The 18913-nt window shown below is 52.9% G+C and overlaps 4 protein-coding genes across 4 annotated transcripts; 1 reads left to right on the top strand and 3 right to left on the bottom strand.

Moving 5' to 3' along the window:
* Positions 1-191: 191 nt before the first annotated feature.
* On the bottom strand, positions 192-8107 carry B4galt2 (beta-1,4-galactosyltransferase 2). Its single transcript, NM_001246694.2, has 6 exons — positions 7798-8107; positions 7355-7590; positions 3717-3907; positions 3375-3497; positions 3159-3263; positions 192-399 (listed from the first exon to the last, which is right to left on the bottom strand). Exons 1-6 carry the CDS (start codon positions 8099-8101, stop codon positions 249-251), a joined length of 1110 nt encoding a protein of 369 aa, NP_001233623.1. The 5' UTR covers positions 8102-8107; the 3' UTR covers positions 192-248.
* A 1255-nt stretch (positions 8108-9362) lies between these two features.
* LOC113833833 (WAS/WASL-interacting protein family member 2-like) lies at positions 9363-10145 on the top strand. The gene has a single exon (XM_027399004.1). It carries the CDS (start codon positions 9363-9365, stop codon positions 10143-10145), a length of 783 nt encoding a protein of 260 aa, XP_027254805.1.
* Positions 10146-10711: 566 nt separating this feature from the next.
* On the bottom strand, positions 10712-13730 carry Atp6v0b (ATPase H+ transporting V0 subunit b). The gene is made up of 8 exons (XM_027399020.1): positions 13551-13730; positions 12990-13038; positions 12686-12769; positions 12494-12571; positions 12242-12311; positions 12077-12128; positions 11583-11773; positions 10712-11025 (listed from the first exon to the last, which is right to left on the bottom strand). The coding sequence occupies exons 1-8, from the start codon at positions 13615-13617 to the stop codon at positions 10999-11001; spliced, it is 618 nt and encodes a 205-aa protein (XP_027254821.1). The 5' UTR covers positions 13618-13730; the 3' UTR covers positions 10712-10998.
* A 2107-nt stretch (positions 13731-15837) lies between these two features.
* Positions 15838-18050, bottom strand: Dph2 (diphthamide biosynthesis 2). Its single transcript, NM_001246793.1, is given in 5 exon segments — positions 15838-15962; positions 16041-16217; positions 16302-16985; positions 17361-17697; positions 17904-18050. Coding segments are annotated over 5 exon segments (1470 nt in total).
* Between the last annotated feature and the right edge of the window lie 863 nt (positions 18051-18913).

The following is an 18913-nucleotide window of genomic DNA, read 5'->3' as shown; positions in this document are numbered from 1 at the left end:
GAGGTTAGGGCTGGAGGAAGTAGGGCAGGAAGGATTGGCCTCAGAGAGAGCCATAAGAGGGGCTTGCCCAGAAGCCCCTCAAAGTGGGTTCTGAAACTTCTAGGCCGTCTTTGAAGACCCTCAGAAAACAGCTCACAGTCTCAGTCTTGGGGATGCCCCCAGAGCCACTGTCAGCCAGGCTGTAGTTCAGTCCTCTGGCAGGCAAACCTCCACATCAGAAGGGCATGGAGGGCCTTTGTCCATTAGTGTCAGCCTTGATTGAGCCATGACATGGGTCGCCCGATGTCCACTGTGATGTTGGTGAAGAGTGGCTGCCGAGACACTTCCAAGACTCGGTACCGCAGCGATCCAATGCCATCCCACTTCATGCTCAGCTTTGTGTTTTGAATCTTACTAAACCTAGAAAGGGAGATGAGTTCAGATCAAGGCTCAGTCTTGAATCTCTGGGGCCAAGGCACAGGCCAGCCGCTCCCTTTAGGGACACTTGACAGAAGCCCATTGCTCTTATAGTTGATCTCAAAATGAAGACCTCATTCCCTCTGGTCAGAAAGCTTAACTACAACATTCTCACAGGTCTCTCCGTTCAGACCTGGACCATATATACAATTTTTATTATTACAGGGGCATGTGCGTAGAGGTCAAAGGATAATTATGAGAACTTGAGCCTTTCCTTCCACCTTCACATGGCTCTGGGGATTGAACTTGGGACTTCCAGGCTTACCCATGAAGCACCTTTACTCACGGAGCTATCTTGCTGGCTTGACTGTGTATCTGGGGCATCCCCATGGACCTCCACTGCAGTATGCATCCCATGTGAGACATGGCGTCTTTACTCTCCTAACCCTGCCGTTTCCCCTGTTTCTCTTCCATTAGTCACTCCTTCCACATCCGCTCCTCTGTGCCAGATTGTACTCTGAGCAACAGGGACACAGCCATGACAGGACATGCAAGGTCCTTCCTCTCACAGCAAGTTTGCTTCACTAAGGGAGACAGACACTAGGCAAAGGAAACATCAGAGTGCTAAGGGTACCAGGTGACTGACTCTTGGGAGAAGCTCGGGGCACTAAGCTGAAGGCAGGGGGAAGAGCATTTTATGCAGAGGTCAGAGCACAAAACAAAGGGAAAACAGATTACATCCAGCTTGTCGGTTAGAGCGTGTATGGGCAGGACTCTCTAAGTCATAATAAGCACTTCATATTCTGTGAGCAAGAAAACACCAAGGGATTCTTAACCCACTTTTGGCAGAAAGGTAAGATGGACTATGGATGGGCAAGGGGAAGGCAGGGAAACAAACGCTTGCAGTTGTCAGGGCAAGATCACAGAGACCACACCAGGGTAAAGGTGGAGAAGGAGCAAGATGCCCGCAAATGCTTTGGGATGGTACTGACATGCTTTGCTACTGACTTGAACATGTAGGGTGGAGGAAAGAATCCTGGAGAACTCTTAAGTTTCAGGTGAAGGGTATTAGAACCACCATCCAGACTTCCTTAGCCTGGAAATCTCATGCTGTCTAGCCATATCCACTCAAGCAGGCATCACTAATTGATGACCAGCTAATTCTGCAAGGAGACCAAGGCTCCTGTCGTTTATCTGCCTGTCATACCTTCCCTGCTAACCATGGTTTCATCTAAACTACATGCTTTTCCACTGGCTCCCTGGACTCCTGGGAGCCTGGGGGCTCACGCTTCTGCCAAATTCCAGCCCCAAGTCAGTCCACAGTCCATCTCTCTGTTCCTACAGTCTGAGTTTAGAGCAAAAAGTCAAGGAACACAGAAGTCCCAATGGTCCTTCCCCTGCCATGTCCCCTCCAGTTTTATGTGGTAAATTCTCCTTAGGTCTACCCAGCAGCTGGACCATTCCTTCCCCTTCCTTGAGCTCAGAAAGAAAGTCTTCCAAACAAATTCAATGGTGTCTCTCCCTGTTGGGGACTGTCCAGGACTCTTAGGGCCCTCTGGGAAGAAAGTTAAAACTCTCCCTGTAGCTGGGTGTTGGTGGCGCACACCTTTAATCCCAGCACTCGGGAAGCAGAGGCAGGCGGATCTCTGTAAGTTTGAGACCAGCCTGGTCTACAAGAGCTAGTTCCAGGACAGCCTCCAAAGCCACAGGGAAACCCTGTCTCGAAAAACAACAACAACAACAACAAAAAAAAAAAAAACCCAATAACAACAAACAAACAAACAAAAACCTCTCCCTGTACTGAGCTATACAGCACTAATGCCTCTACGGTGGCTCCCAGCCTTCTACTGTCTAAGAGCCAAATAGCTTTAGGGTTTTAGTATATGCCACACATACTCATACTCAACTCTTATGAAGATAAGTCCCTACATCCACTCTGGCCTTCTCCATCAGCCAGCCAATACAGCACAAGTGAATACGTGTCCAAAGGAATGTGAAGCAAATTTCAGTGAATAAGTAACTTTTCAAGCCCCACTTCCTGTTCCCACGACCTCACTCCTTCTCTGCCAGGACGGCACCTGGCTTCCATGACCTGTGGCATAACTATCTTCCTTGCCTAGTGTGAACCACATAAGGGAGAGTAGGACGGGGTTTGGGTGTGACTCCAGAAGGCTTGGCACCACTCAAGAGATGTACTGGGAAGCTCAAGGAGTCTTTGCTTGTATTCTACACGTCTATCAGACCTTTCCCAGCCAGGCCAAACATCTAATGTGGGTATCTCAACCTTAAAAGGAGCTGGCTGCTCTGAGTGGCTGTCCTGTCTCCACTCACTCTCCTCACACTTCCTTTGCTCAGTGTACCTTTGTTGGTTTCCTAGGACCCATGGCCAGCACCCACTATGTCATCTTATCTGCTCTGACAGGGCCAGTATAAGCAGGGGTCATCCAAGGTATGTAAGTGAGATATTTGAAGGCACTAATGGAAATGCAGTCTATGAAATGACAACCCAAACTGGAATTTAAATTCTAGTCACCTCTAGGAACCAACCCAGGGGTGCCAGGAGTCACCTTTAGAGGCCAAGGGTCAGGAGCATTAGGGTCATGTCTAGGGATAAGCTGCCTCTAAAAGGCATTTCTCAGGCGCCAAGGATGCTCAGAGGCCTCCTCTATGGGGTCAGAGATCAAAGGCATTTGGGATACTGGGAAGTTACCTCTAGGGAGCAAGGGATCAGGGGCACCTGGGGTCAGGGATGCTGGGGTCACCTCTGAGGGTTGGGCTCGTTATGTTTGTCCCGGTCATGCTTGATCATGCGGTAGCGGCCTATCCGGACATCTGGGCGTGAGATCTTCATCCCAGTCAGGGAGATCCTAGGATAGGCGACAGGCAGACTGAACAGGCACCAGGAAAGGTAAGGAGCGCCCCCCAGTCTGTGATTCCTCACTCCCTGACCCAGCCTATTCTACCCCATCCCTACTTACCGGTTGAAGATGTCATCGTCCTCACCGCCCCAGCCCCAGTACTCGTTAGGAAAGCCGTTGATCCTCAGAAACTGGGCCTTACTCAGGCCCGACACACCTCCAAAGTAGCTAGCATAGGGCAGCCTATGACACGGGAGAGCAGGAGTTAGGATCACAAGGGGATTCAAGATGCAGAATCACAGATGGTATGTGGGGAGTATGTGTAACCAGGACCCAGGGAAGATCTATGTTACAGAGAAGGATCTGAACCAGGGGCCAGAGCTAGGAGGACACTGAAGCTGGGACTATGGACCTGGGTGAAGTGGGGGTGGGTAGATCCGAGTCTCGATAACTAAGTCTCACCGGAAGCCAAACTTGTCCATGGCGATGGCAAAGTGGCGGGGCTGGTCACCACAACGGTACAGATTGCGGTCATCCATAGGGACCAGGTCCACATCACTGAAGATGAAACAGTCATAGGTAGCATCCTCCTTCAGTGCCTCTAGGAAGCCTACGTTGAGCAGCTTGGCCCGGTTGAAGGTCTCCTCACCGTGCTGGTGGGTGGGTAGATGAACATAGATCAGCTCTGGGTCTGTGACCAGCAAGTACCTGCCACTTCCGTTTCCAGCACGATCCAAGGGGCCCACATAATTGTCCCCCCATCCTCACAACTCTCTTAGATTCTCAGGTCGATCCCTAGTTTTACAGTTTGGTTCTAGTCTCCAATTTGGTATTGTCACATTCTATGGCCCAACCATATTATATTCCGTAGGCATCACAGAACACGGTGGACTTTTTTGTTACCAGGCACTGGGGTTATCAGCAGTTTCTGCTAATTTTTTTTTGTTTTTGTTTTGGAGACAGGTTTCTCTGTGTGTAGTCCTGACTGTCCCAGAACTCTCTCAGAAGAACAGGCTGGCCTCAAACTCACAGAGATCCACCTGCCTCTGCCTCTCGAGTGCTGGGATTAAAGGCATGCGCCACCACTGACCAGTTTTAATGCTCTGCTTTAGTGACCAAACTCATGCCTGCAAAGGAAAACTAACTTCTGCTCAAACCTCCAGGTCCCAGTACAATCCCCCTCCTCTCCGGGCTTTGTTTATACTGGTGTTTACTGAACCACTATGTAGAGTCTCATCTAGTCCATTCATTCAAACACACCCATGACTTTCTCCTTTGTGCCAGGCAAGCCTCCTATGTGCTGGTGGAGAATCTAGAGATGAGTAGCCCCAGTCTAGCTCCCTACTGAGCCTACAGTCATGACATGAGACCAACAATGAATGCCCTAAATGACCAGCACAGGAGCAGCTCCTCTGGCCCATTTCAACCCACTTGCAACTCTCTGGGCAGCCTCTGAGGCAACTCAGGACTGTACTGGATGATCTTGTGTTCCCAACAAAAAAAGACAAGCAACCAACTATACAGGCAGTCACACCTTTGTGAGCTGGGAACCCAAAAAAATAGGACTGCAGGGCTCATGGCCGTACAGGCCCAGGTGACTCTGGACAGAGTGGTGGGTTTGACAAGAATTGGCCCCTTGGCCTCTGCTACAACTCATGCTTAAGACAGAATCTCTTAGGAGCTGGCATCTGTGAGTAGGTGCCTCACTAGGAAAGGAGAAACAGTGGCCTCTCCCAACCCTGGCTAAACCTGACAGGCAGGAGCTGCTTCTGGAACAGTGACCTGACTATGACACTGCTCACTGCCTTCCTGTCCTTCCTCTACCAGCCCTTAGAGGGATGGGCAGTTTTCTCCTAGCATATCAGTGTTCTTCTAGTCTCTCCAACCAGGAGCCCTCGGTCTTTCCCACATGGCTCATAAAGATGCTCACTTCTCTCTCTAGAGAGAGAACCCTAACTTCCTCCTGCCATCACCCTACCTTTTGCCTTCCCTTCTCAACATTTTTTTTCTTTTAAGCGTTGTCTCCAATTAGTTATTTTGTCAAATCTGATTCCTTCTTCAACCCACTGCAATCTGCTTCCGCCCCCACCATGCCCCTGAAATGGCTCTCACTGGGCCCACCTCCTTGCTAAATCCACTGGACGTACTTGGTCCACATCCCTCTCACACCCCCGCAGTACTCACACAGCTGCCATGCTTCCTTCCTGATACTGGCTGCTGGGCTTCCAGGATATCCACTCTCCAGGGTCTCCTGACACTCTCTGGTACCTCTCTTCTGGGCCTCTGTAGCTGCCTTCCTTTCTCCATCTAACCCTTCAATGATGCCCTGCCCGCCCCCAACATTCCATGTCTGTAGGCTATGTCAGATGTGGGTTTTGAGAACTTTCTAGCTGGTGAGATGGCTCAGCAGGTACAGTAATTCCTGAATAAGCTGATGACCTGGGTTTGATTCCCCAGCACATTAAAGTTATCCTCTGACCTCCAAAAGTGTTCTGTGGCTATGCACGAATACACACACACACACACACACACACACACACACACACACACACACACACACACACACACTATCTTTATACTACAGGCTAGTGGGTAGCTCAGTTGGTAAAGCATTCACTGCACAAGCCTGACAACTAAATTTGATCCATGGAACCTCAAACCCAAAACCCATGTAAAGGGGAGAAGGAGAGAACTAACCCATAAACCACAAAGTTGTTCTCTGACCTCCACATGGGTGCCAAGGCTTGAGTGGGTATATACATAGAAATATTATGCAATTAAAAAAAATGAGCTGGGCAGTGGTGACTAATGCCTTTAATCTCAGGACTTGGGAGGCAGAGCCTAGTCTACAGGTACATAAGTGAAACCCTGTCTCAAAAAACCAAAGGAAAAATTAATCATCTACATACTAGTGTTTCCCTCACAGTGCTCTCTCCTAGGTCCTGACTTACAGTCTGTCTGCAGAATGTCCCTCCTCTACCTCCCCCAGGCTCTAACACTCCAGGCAAGGCAGCACCCCCAGTCACTCTCTTCCAGCTTTGGCCTAGCTCTACGTTCTCCCATCCCACTCACAGGTGTGGCTATGAACACAGAAAACAGCCAAGACTAAAAGCCTTGCTTTGTTTTGATATCCCTTTTCTCTCTACTATTTTACAGTGACGTCTCCCTTTTACCTCATTAAACTGCCCCGCCCATAAGCACATTCCCCATCTATTTTCTGTCTACTGTAATCTCTTTCTAATTGGCCACACTGCTTCTAGGTATCCCCTCCCTGCATTCTTCACATGTAATTATGGCCACATACACAGGTCAGCCCCCACTTCAAACAATGGTGCCCCACCAGTTCAGGCTAGACTTCACTGCCAAACACAACTCTCAAGCTCTTCTTGATGTGGCCGCCTGTATGCTGAACTCCACCTCTTAGCCACTAGTTCTAAACACAAGAGATCAGTTCTCTTGCTAAGCCCTGGTCTTCCAGGCCCCTCTTCCTGAAAGGTTCACCTCCTCCCGCTATTTCCTGTTCATCTCTGAAAACTGCACGGCTGAACCAGGCCTCTCTGTGTTCCCACTGCCCTTACTCCAATTCCAACCATATACCTTCCTCCTTTATCAGGTCCTCTCTGAGACCCAATGCCACTTCTAGCCAGAGCTTAGATGCTGTACTTACGGTTTCAGGCTGCGTTTATTTTTCAGTCTGACTCTCCCTCTCTTCAAGGCCCTTACATTGCCTCCTAGTTGGTGCACACTAGGCCTCTACCACCTTTGTTTTGACATTTCTTCTCTCTCTACTGTTTTACAGTGACATCCCAAAGAGATGTCAAAACAAGCTATGTACACACCACAAGAGCACACACCAACATTTACATGCTCATATTCCCTCCTACATACATAACCTTCCTGTGGTCACTGATAGACATGTACCCCCCAAATCCACGTAGACTCACACAACCATGAACAGGCAAGGACCCACATATTTCTCCAGCCTCATGTGTGGACCAACAGGCACAGGCCCCCCACCCCCATCCCTGAGCAGACACATCCACAGGTGCATGTAAGTTCCTTGGTGGCTAGTGCTCAGCCAAGGACCACAGACCACGCACCTGGTTGATGACATAGATACCGTAGCGCAGCCGCTGCCGCCTCAACATGGGGTGCAGATAGTGGAGCCAATAGCGTAGGTGGTGCTCCCGGTGTCTAAAGGGGATGATAACTGCCACTGTTTGGGCTGGGGTGCAGTCAGGTGGTGTATAACGGCCTCCCAGGAGCACGCCTGGGTTCTCCCTCTGCACCCGCTCCAGAGGCATGGGTGAGGTGAACTCGATGACCACTCGGCCCACTGCAGGCAGGACAGTGTCAAGAGTCAGGGCCTTTGCCAGAATCCAGGGACACCAGCCACCTGGGAGTGGGCAACAGAGCCCCAGGAATAGCCCTCTTTCAATAGATCTGGAGCCTTGGTGCCCCCATGGTTCAGCAATTCCCTAGTCACATTGGTAGGGTCCTCTTCCCACCCCTACAACAGGTAGGCCCTACTCTGCAGGCTCACCAAGACCAGGTGGCACGTCAGGACAGGGTGGGATGACTGGAGCTGTGGGGCCAGGCCGGGCACTGGGCACTTCAGGAAGCCCAGAACTAGAGGCAGTGGCATTGGGCCGAGAGCAGTTGGTGCTGCTGCTGGCTGCAGGGTAGAGGGCATGGGCTGGGCTTCGGATACTGAAGCGGCTGAAAAAGGCCAGGTGCTGGGCGTAGACGTCAAAGTAGAGGATGACAGCCACAAGGAAGTGCAGCAGGCAGAGAAGGAGCACAGCCTTGCAGACCCGCTCCAGCGTCCCCCCCAGCAGTCTGCTCATCCCGCAGGTGGCCAATGGCCTGCCCAATGGGCCCAAGCATCTGGCTGCCAGCCTGAACAGGGGGAGAGAAACAGATCCCACAGGTCAGGGAAGGACCGGTAATGCTACCCACCTGCTTCCTACTTGGCCACTCATTCACAGACCCCTATCCTCACTTACCTTTCATGCCCCTTGAAACTTATTGACTTGTTTTTATTCTACCTGCAAACACACCGACAGTTTCTGGCAACTCAGTTTCTGCTATCCTAGACACACCCCAGCACTGAGCCACCCATACACACACATAAACCCTCACCGTACAACGCTATACACGCATACTCACAGCAGTATGGACAGGTGAACTTGATTACACAGGATTGCATCTCAGCACCGAACCACTTATCTACAGTCTCCACCTGTGCCCCAGAAAGCAGATACCTCGCAGGGTAGAGTCCTCAACCCAGGACACATGGCTTAGGGAATGGATCACTTACTGAGTGCCTAACACATAGGAATATTTCACACTATGACTTCACTTAGCCCTTCCAAGGGTCCTGATGGGACCCATGGCAGGTTTAGGCATTCAGGTCCCAACAGCAAGCAAGCCTAACCAACTGGGACCATTCAGGGGGCCCAAAATGGAGAGGATGTTTAAAAGGATCCTTCCCATTGAAAGAGGGCAGGGCTAACGATAGACAGCCCTCACCTAAGATCTCAGGCTGGCTCTGGAGCCTCCTGATCAACCAAGCTAGTTCTGATTTCTGAAATGGAGTATGTCTGGGCCCTGGAGGAGTAAAGTTCTTAGGAAGGCAGAGGTAGACAGGGGGGTGGAGGTGGTGGGGTGTCTGTTTTGCTTGGGTCAGAGCTCCACTGTAGTTCCAAAAGGTCAACAAACACTTCTGGCAGGGCTCCCGAGAGCACCATATTTCAAACATACCAATCACAGACAGCTTTAGTACCGGCAGTAGGCACCCACACTCAAGGGACACACAGAGACCTACATACAGAGCCAGACACACTTGGGGTGACAGCAACATACGAGCCACATACATCAACAAACCGCGGCTCCCAGACTTATACAAGCTTAGCCATACACCCAGACCCACGTGCAAGTATTCCCACCCCTCCCTCCAGGGCAGGGGCTCTGGGTCGGGCGAGCAACCAGTCTGAGGGGTGCGTTTGGGCGGGGCTGGGAGACTGAACACGTGGCACCCCGGGACGGGGGAGGCAGCAGAGGACAGGTGGGTGTGGAGCCCTGGGGAGGGGGTGCATGCAGTGGGGGATGTGGATGTGGGGCCATGGGCCGAGCGCCTCCGCGAGACACAGGGCCGGGGCGATCGAGGACAATGAGGGAGGCCGGCTGGGGGCGGACGCAGGAGCCCCGGAGGCTAGCGGGATGGGGGTAGGGTGGGGTGCATCCAGGCCAGGGGAAGCGCTGGCGCCTCGCTCACCGGGTCCTGGGCTGGGATCTGGGGCGGCGCGCGGGTGGCCCCCTAGTGGGGCCGGGTCTGGAATGTCGGGGCCCTGGGCTGGGGGCCGCGCGCGCCCTCCTCCTCTCACCCAGCGCTCGCGGCTCAGCAGGGGGCGCCGCTCCAGCTCGGGTAGGGATACCGGCTCCAGCAGCTGCGGACGGCTTCGTCCCCCATGGCCCGGCCCCACCGCCCGGTCAGCGGTCCCCGGGCCACCTCCCGCCGCGCCGCCGCCGCCGCGCCGCCGCCGCCGCCATGGAGCCGAGCCGCCCGGGAGGCAGGGCGGGCCGGGCAGACCCACGGACCGGCGGACCGACGGACCACTGCGCTGCCGCCTCCCTCCCGCGCTACGGCTCCTCGGAGGGGCAGGCCAGGCCGGCGCGCCCGCGCGCGCGCCCCCGCGGCCCCCGCCTCCAGCGCGCCCGCACGCGCCGCGCGCCGCTCCACCGCCCGCTCCTGCCGTTGGCCCTGCGCGGCCCAGCCGGCGGGGAGACGCTTATGCGGATGCCCGAGACCCAGGAGAGGCGCGGGAATCCGTCAGGTTCCTCCACCAGCTTGCCTTAGGGATGGAAAGAGGTCAGGAGGCGGCTGGCTAGGCCTTTCAGGTCGTCGGGATGGGGTATGGATAGTGGGCGACTCAGCCACGTTTGGGCCTTGCCAACTCTTTCTTGGGCGTGTGATTCAAGGTCAGCCAACCAGGGCTCCCTGCTGGGTAAGACCCTTGGAGGTGTTCACCGAAAATGACTTCTGGAGTAAGAGCAGTTTAGGTAAGATTAGGGAAACAAACTAGAATTGGATAGGTATGGGCGGAGTTGAACAGGACCCCAGGAATTGAGACCAGAGAGGAGGTTTCTGGAAGAGTTAGGTGTTCATACAGGACCATCAAGAGAAGCAAAAAATGGGCTCCAGGAAGACGAAGGTGTAGGGAGTTTGCCTTAGGATAGGAACCCTGAGAGGAGTCAGTTTGGTTCTAGTGCATAGGACTACGAAGATCCCAGAGCCCACTCTTCAAGGAAGAGGCACCCTGCCCTCACCACCCAGGAGCCAGCACTGTCCAGGGCAGATATGGAGTGTACAGATATAAAGTTACAAGAGTGAGTGAGAGTGCACAGGCCCTACCCTTCCTGTGAAAGGTGTCGCAAAGGGCCAACAGAAGCCTCAATGACCGGGACAAATAATCAAGTTTATTTCACAAACACCGGGAAGATGGGCTGGATGAGGGGTAGGGAACACAGGTGCACAGCTGTACACAGTCACCATCAGCAGCCCATTCCCCCACACTGGGGTTCAGTCTGGTCTGCAATGCCTCCATAGTGAACAGGCAGCAAGAGGTGAGTGCAGAGGGCCCTGAACACCAAGCCCAGGAAAGGCTAAGGGACACAGCTCCAGCTGTCCCAGGAAAACCAACAATAAATAACAGTGGGGCACGGCCCCACCCATATAGATCATCTAGTCACCCATCTTCACTCTGGAGGTCTGCAAAAGAAGAACAGGATAAATCAGGCAAGAACAGTGACAAGATCAGAATCAGCAAGCCAGTGGGTGGACAGACAGACCACAGATGGATGACCATACAAGGACAGACACACTATGACAGACAGACATGGACAGTGACAAAGGAGTTCAGCCGTACAACAAAGAAGAGCACATGGACAGTGCCAGTGTTCCCAGGAATCAACCCAGTCACACACCCAAAGTCATGGTTAGACCTTCAGGCTGGTCTTTCAGTCACAAACCCACATACAATTACAAAATACAGATTTTAGATATGCTAGTCTACTGATAGGGATAGGGAAACAAGTCAAGATATCCCATCCCAGGCTATATCACAAGACATTCCCAGAGGCAGCAGAGAGGAAAAAGACTCAAACAGAGGAACTAAAAGGAGAAACCCATGCATATAAAGCAACAGACAAAGGGGGAACCAAGAGACGGGAAGGAGTTTCCACAGTTACTGGTGGAGAAGGGAGGCACTTAAGGCTGGGCTGAGGACAAGGACAAAGAAGCCACAGTTCCCTAGGGGGAATTAGCACCTGAAGAATTGCGACGATGACCCCAAAGAGGCCAATGGCACTGCCAAAGATCTCCACGATGAGAATCTTTACAAAGAGGCTGGGGTTCTGTGCATCAGCCAGGGCAGCCCCACTGCCCACAATGCCCACGCAGACTCCACAAAACAAGTTGGAAAGACCGACTGTGAGGCCGGCCCCAAACATGGAGTAGCCTGGAGGAGAAAAAGCAGCTCAGGTGAGGCCAAGACAAGCACAGGAGATGACAAAGGACCCAACATAGGCTAATGGGGCCGGTCCCACCCCAGCTCTGGAAAGCAGGGATGTTGGAGCCAGAAGCAAGTGTGTAGTCCCCAGACACAAGTGTCAGAATGTGTGCATGGGGGGATGGGTGCAGGGATGTCTCACTATGTAGTTACGTAGGGCAGGCTGGCTTCTTAACTGGTGCCTACCAGTACCGGGATGAAAGGTCCACACCACCATGCCTGACAAGGCTGAGCTTTTTGCTGGCCACTCACCTGCATGGTAGTTTCGATGGCCAATGGCTTTGGGGTCAGTGGCACTGAAAGGCTGAGGAGAACAGGTCATCAGAGGCCATCCCTTAATGCACCTACCTTCTCTCTCCTGCAATTTTTAGGCAAATCATAAACCACTGGGAAGGTTCCCCTCTGGTTTCCCCTTACCTCAGCCATGTTGCTAATGACAATTGCCATGATGATGCCGTAGATGGCCACAGCTTCACAGAAGATAATGCTGGCAATAGTAATGGTAAAGGTTGGTGAGGGGAGGGTGGAGAAAAGAGATGAGAAGGAAATCAACCATATCTTGAGAAAATCCCCAGCCAACTTTGACTCATGATGGGACTGGTCACAAGCCAGTATGTCATCAGACCTCCATCATAGCTGGTTTTGACAGTCAGACCCCCTTATACTTACCTAACCAAGTTCTTGGTCTTGATTCTGGGGGCCTTCACCCCACCCCCAATGATGGAAGAGCCGGTAATATAGATGCCCCTGGTGGAAGGATAAGAAACTGATTAAAAGAGATCAAACAGTCACTGTCCCCAGGATGATTAAGAACCCGCCACGACTCAGAGCCCACTAGTCCCACACCGTCCCAACACTCACCAGGCTGCTCCAACCACAGAGAGAGAGATTGCTAAGCCAATGCCCAGATTCGACCACATGAAGGGAGAAGTTTCGGTAAGGAACCTGGTGTGGGAATAGGGAAGAAAGCGATTCCGCTGTGGTCAGGAAAGGGCAGGGCTGGGGATAGCACACAAAACTCAACTCCCACCCATCTCCAGCCCACCAGGTTCTTGATGCTGCAGTGATAGATTCCATATTTCCCCAAGGTCTGTGTGTCTGGGCTAGGGCTCAGAGTACAGAAAGAGAAGGGGGGGTCCTAGAAGAATCCTCTCCATGCCCTTACCATGCCACATCAAAGCGGAAGCCCAAGTCAAAAATGGTGTAGCAGATTCCTGCAGCAGTGAGAAAAAGAGTTAAGGGCTGCTCTTTTGGGACACATTCCCCCAACCTAGACAAACACTGCCCAACTGCCCGACACCTACATCTAAGAAGACAAGAGTCCCGGAGCGAAACACACCTCCGCCTAGGCCTCCATTTTTTTTTTTCCCTGCCACTCCCTAGGTAACCCGTCTTCCTCAATGACACCAAGCCCCTCCACGGGCGGCGGGGAACAAGCGCTGAGTCCAGGCCGCGCCAGATGCCGCCGGCCCAGTCGCTGTTTACCCAACAAGCGGTAAAGGGGGAGGACAAGGAGGGAAAAAGAGGAAGCAGGGCGCCCAAGTTTGCGGCTCGCGGACGAGAGGGGGCCGGCGGTCGCGACCCTGGGAGGGTCAGAGCGGCTCTCACAGCCCCGGGGTCGGGCCTCCTAAATTGCGGTGGGGCACCGCACTGGGCCGGCACTGGCTGCCACCTGCCCCCGCCCCAGCCCCAGCCGGTCAGCTCAGCCACCCCGGGCCCCGCTCACCCACGACGATCATGCAGGCCCAGAAGGCCACAAAGATCCCGGTGTAGAGCAGCGCCAGCCCCGTCATGGCAGCAGCGACGGCGGGGGTCGGATCGGTGGGACCTGAGATAACACCGCGACCACCGTCCGCCCCGCAGTCTGTTGGCCCGCCCCGCAGTTCCACCTGACCGACGCATGTGACGCGCCGGCTCCACGTGACCGTCGCGCACAGTGGTTGGCTGGCTGCGGTCGGGCCGCGGTAGACGTAGTGCCGCTGAGCACTGTGGTGGTTGTAGTCTCGCGCGGCGCTGTGCGCGCCCGGTACGAGCTCTCCACCTGCGCTGCCTGTTCCCTAACCTGCCCACTGGGCTCCCGGTTTATTCTCCAACCACTGCAGATCCTTCCGGTCTTTTCTAGTCCTAACTAGTTCTAGGAAGGCACTGGACCTCTGCTTGAAGCAGGATTTCGTGGCCTTCGCACTGTCTAGCAACACCTGATGGTCATCAGAGGTCATTTTTCTAACTTGCCTTTCCTAACCCAGAGGCAGGGTGGAGTGCCAGCTCTGAACTCCCATGATGTCCGGGTGGTGCTTTCAAGGCCATGACATTCTGTTCAAATGCCCCTTAGTTCCCATTTCACTCGAAACGGAAGAGAAAATCCTTAGGATCCTATGGTATGCAAGGCTATGCTCCCAAGCCCCTAATGCATTCTGAGGCAAGACTACCCTCCTAGTTATTTATCACTCATACCCTTCCCTTGTTTCTCTTCCATTTGTTCACACTGTTTCTAGTTATTCATGTGCTCCAGTCTCTAGCTTCCAGTCTTTGCTCACCTTCAAGGCCTTCCTTACCCATTCTGTGTAATATTCCAATCCCTATGTCCCTTAACAATTCTTTCTCTTTCGCAGCTTTGTGTTTCCCCATAATTCTTATCACCACTTGATATAATACGTTCTGTATGTTCATCCTTTCTAAGAGGTGGAAGCACCCTGGTTTCTGCTGTACTCACTGAGTTTCTAGTGCCTGGCATACAATGGGTCCTCAGAGCATGGTAGAATACATGATTGGTGCTCACTATTTAAGCCAATTCCCATGTCAGTCCACAGCTCTGCCTCTACCATTAGCCTAGAAACTACATGATCTGGACAGTGCCAATATAAGATTCTTGTGGTTAGATTTTGTTTTCTCCTGGGAAACCACAGACAGATGCACGCTCAAGCACGCGCACACACACACCTCCAGCCCCAGGAATTATACTTTGGTTGAAGCACCCACCATATTGACTAGTCTCTGCTTAGGCCCAAATGTTCTTTTCACACCTTTTATTCTTTTTTTCTACAAGATCCAGCTTAGGACTCCCCTATCTGGGATGCCTCTTGAGTCCCCCTGAGGGGCCTGCTATGAGATCCAACTGCCCCTGGGGCTCCCTTCACATACAATTATATTTCATGGGGTCACTATTTCTTCCCAACCACACTTTGAGGACAGGAATCTGGTTAAATATAACTCCCATATCCATCCACAGGAACTATGCAGAGCAGAGATTTGTTTTGTAAATAAAGAGAAACAAGAGGAAAAGTATTTGGTTTATTTCAGTTTCCTTGGTGCCCCCCAGAGACAGGGTTGAGTCAGTGTAGCCCAGCACTGTCCCACAGAGCTCTGTGCTATGACAGTATTGTCCTACATGCAGTCATACGAGTACTTGAAATGTGATCAGTGTAACTGAGAAACTGAGTTTTTCATACTCTGTAAAACTGCAAAAGCCATGTGTCTAAAGAATATTGTTCTGGACAGTGTGGGTCTAGACCAGTGCTTTTCAGTTAGAAGCAGCAGTTACATGACATCTGACATAATCTGGGTTGTCATAGCTGGGGGGAGGTGTTCCTGCTGAAGCTAAACAGCCCACCATGGACAGAATAGCCTCCATAGTAAAGAACTACTTTGCTTAGAATGTCAACAGTGCTGAGGGGGGAGAACCCTGGTCTGGATCATCCAATTCCTGCCCTGAACAAGGGCAGAACTACTCCTGCACACCCAGGAACTGGGAGTCAACCACAGTCCTAGGCTGCTGACAGATGGGCCCAGGAAAGGCCTGGACGTTTTTTCCTCCCACCAGTCAAACAGGCATTTATTGCACAGATGTGTGCTAAGCTAGTGCCAGGACAGGCTCGACAGCTCCTCGGGGAGGAGCTACCTGCATTCCCTCTATCCAGGCTCCTTCCTGCATCATTCAAGTGAGGATGCAACCTTGGCTCAGGCGGTACAAGTCCCAGCAGATTTGTCACTCTTGACTCTGACCTCTCATGGTATCAGCCGCTTCCCTCATCCTCATAGGCAATGGCAATACCTCGTCTTCCTTGGACAGCTTCTTTCACTGGTGTCTGGCCCAAGCGGGGCTCTAATCCCTGCCAGCTCCGGGAACTAAGGAATGAAGCTGTAGAGGGAATGAGAACAAGCTGTGTGCACTGGACCTGGACAAGAATCCAGCAGGGGCAGGTATTTGCAGGCTTACCTGCAGGGCTGCTCTCAGCTAGCTCCAGCTGGGGCCTTGGAGTTAGGGCAGAACACCCAGTGTCACTGGATGACTTCCAAGAAGGTGGTGGTCGGAGGTCTCCAGAAATGAGCGACACATCTGGGGTATCCCACAATTCTGACTCAGGGGGTGGGAGTGGAACATAAAAGGGAGAACCTGAAATAGAAGAAGGAGACTGCTACCCTGGTTCCTCAACTTCAAGCCCCAACTTTCAAGCTGAGATGTGGCGCCACCACTTACCAGGCAACAGCTCTGCATAATGTGTGAGGTGGGGAGCCAGGCCTGGAGGTGGCCAGGCAGGGTTACAGGCAGCCTCCAATTCACATGGTGTCAATATGGGCCGAAAGAAGCCACCTGAAGGCTGGGGGGCTAGGGCTCCCAGCGGACAGGCCAAAAGCACAAAGATGTCCATCTCAGGGAAGTTGGCAAGCTTGGCAGGTGTGGGCCTCCCCAGGGCCAGTACATAGCTACGTTTTCCAGCAGCCTCAGTCAGTTTCCGTAAGTGTGCCAGTGCCTCACGGTGTTGAGCTACGCCTAATGTGCCTGCCAGCAGCCCTACTACATGGGCATCTCTGGCCCTCTCTATAAGATACAGTCTTCGTGCTCTTAGCCGCCCAGCCTGGACACCCTGGTCTTGTGTCTGTCCTGTGTCTGGACAGCAGGAAATGAAGGGTCGTCCCGGTGTCCAACCCAAGAGCAGTCTGCTCAGATCTGGATCAAGGACAGGGTCAGAGCTGGCTTGAGAACCGCCCACATAGAAGGCACCATATTCTTCCAGACACCTTCCTGGGCTCAGGGGGAAGCGTCGTCCAAAACGCTCCAGAGGCTCAGGCTGTGAACTTGGGGACCCCACTGGCAGGGGAAGAGCTGGGCTGGAGATGAGCAGATCTTGGTACTTTGGGCGCAGCAGAGTGGCCAAAGCCTCTGAAAGAGAAGGAGGTGGCATCAGAGGTGAAGTCTGGGAAAGTAGGAGATGAGATGCCTCACCCCCAAGTGACTAAATGCAACCCTAAAGCACAAACTAGGCCGCGCCGCTATAAAGAGATCTATGGAAGTATGCTTTTTTGTTTTTTTGTTTTTTCGAGACAGGGTTTCCCTGTGGCTTTGGAGGCCGTCCTGGAACTAGCTCTTGTAGACCAGGCTGGTCTAGAACTCACACAGATCCTCCTGCCTCTGCCTCACCAGGGCTGGGATTAAAGGCGTGCACCACCAGCGCCCAGCTGGAAGTATGCTTAATGAGGGAAATTAAGGCTTGCAACCATGGACCTACCCCTCCTTCCCCCACAGGTAATTTCTCACCTAGGGCATGGGCACAAGCTGGCTCACTCAGCAGTACCACCGGTGCTGTGGGATCTGGGTTCCGGGCTTCAAAGGCCTTCGCACAGAGCTCTAGGGCAACAGAACGCTGACCAAGGACGAAGGTGATCGGCAGCAGGCTGGCAGGGGGGCTTAAGCAGGCAGGACCAAAGTGAACAAGGGCTTCAGCTCCAGCCTGCTCAGCACCCAGCACATCCACACAGCAGCTGCCATAAGCCGTGTCCCCTAAAATGAACATCTTAGATCCTGTGACTTCCTCCAGCCTTACAGCCACTGCTCCGGCATCTCCCAGTAATTGGTCAGGGAACTGTAAGGCCACCTGTAAGCACAAGCCATAAAGTCAGCAACCTCACTCCTCCACCAAGAGCATCTGCCTAAGAAACACTCAAGTTTCAAAGTCCCTACTTCCGGAGGGCAGACTCCGATTTCCTCAACCCACCAGACCTCATGTAGCATCCAAAATCCCCATCCCCGCAACCCATCCCCAGAGGCGAGCCAACCCTCCCTTTCTAAATCGGCCCTCACCCGCTGACACCCCAAATCGCAGACAAATTTCGTGACTCGCTCCAGCTCGTACACTCGGTCGAGGTCTTCGGGAGGGGTGAACAGTCCTGGGACGCCCGCCTCCCGCTGTAAGGCCGCCTCCGCGGGGCTGCTGAACGTAGACTCCATGGGCACAGCTCGGGTTGGGCGAGATGCAGCTGCACTCTCAGCAGTCCTCGAGGCCACAGCAATTTTGTTTGTGGCTCGGGACCAACCTGTCCATGGGCCCTAGCATCCACGTCCTACGCTTCCAAACTCCCGGTTCTCCACTACACATGGACCTACGGAGACTACTTCCGGGTTCAAGAAGTGACCACAGAGAACCAATCACCAGCCTCGTACTCAGGACCAATCGGAAGTGCCGCGAAGCCTTATGGGTGTTGTGGTTCCACAGGCTACAGCTCCTTCCCGGTACGCTCAGGTCATCCTGCTGGTGCCCTGTGAAACATCAGCTTCTGAAGTCACTAATTCAATGTGAGCAGTTCCTATCCGTTGGTCACATTAAGTACTTCGTGTGCAATGAAGTTTGTTTTTAACGTGTGTGTGTGCATGTGTGTGTGTATACATGGGCATATGATGAGAATAGGGGGTCCTTGAAGATCCAATTCAGGTCTTCAGATTTGGCTGAAAGCTTCCTAATCCAAGCCATCTCACAGACCCCATAATTTGATTTTTTCTGGGGGGTTGGTTTTTCGAGACAGGGTTTCTTTGTATAGCCCTTGTTGTACCGGAACTCACTCAGTAGACCCGGCTGGCCTCAAACTCAGAGAGATCCACCTGCCTCTTTCTGTCTCTCGAGTGCTGGGATTAAAGGTGTGCGCCACCACCTCCCAGCCAGACACCATAATCTGAGACAGGGTCTTGCTGTGTAACCCAAGCTGGGTCTCTGTGTACTGCATAATTTCCAACTTGGTGCCCACTGCTTGCATTTGAATATTTGTGGGTGGGCACTTACTGCCAGGCATTGTAGGAATGGATGTCTCTATACCCTT

The sequence above is a fragment of the Cricetulus griseus genome, chromosome 2 (genome assembly GCF_003668045.3).
Source record: "Cricetulus griseus strain 17A/GY chromosome 2, alternate assembly CriGri-PICRH-1.0, whole genome shotgun sequence".
Classification (NCBI taxonomy): Eukaryota; Metazoa; Chordata; class Mammalia; order Rodentia; family Cricetidae; genus Cricetulus; species Cricetulus griseus.
Note: the sequence above shows the minus strand (reverse complement) of the source record. Positions and strands in the feature narration are given on the sequence as shown.

Excerpts from the sequence above, each read along its gene's own strand:
- B4galt2 (NM_001246694.2), bottom strand. The coding sequence starts at position 8,101 with ATGAGCAGACTGCTGGGGGGGACGCTGGAGCGGGTCTGCAAGGCTGTG. Across the intron at positions 7,591-7,797 it reads TGACGTGCCACCTGGTCTTG|TGGGCCGAGTGGTCATCGAG; the intron begins GTGAGCCTGCAG and ends TCCTGCCTGCAG. Across the intron at positions 400-3,158 it reads AACGAGCCCAACCCTCAGAG|GTTTAGTAAGATTCAAAACA; the intron begins GTGACCCCAGCA and ends CTCCCTTTCTAG.
- LOC113833833 (XM_027399004.1), top strand. The coding sequence starts at position 9,363 with ATGTGGATGTGGGGCCATGGGCCGAGCGCCTCCGCGAGACACAGGGCC.
- Atp6v0b (XM_027399020.1), bottom strand. The coding sequence starts at position 13,617 with ATGACGGGGCTGGCGCTGCTCTACACCGGGATCTTTGTGGCCTTCTGG. Across the intron at positions 12,312-12,493 it reads AAGACCAAGAACTTGGTTAG|CATTATCTTCTGTGAAGCTG; the intron begins GTAAGTATAAGG and ends TACTATTGCCAG. Across the intron at positions 11,774-12,076 it reads CCATCGAAACTACCATGCAG|GCTACTCCATGTTTGGGGCC; the intron begins GTGAGTGGCCAG and ends TTTCTCCTCCAG.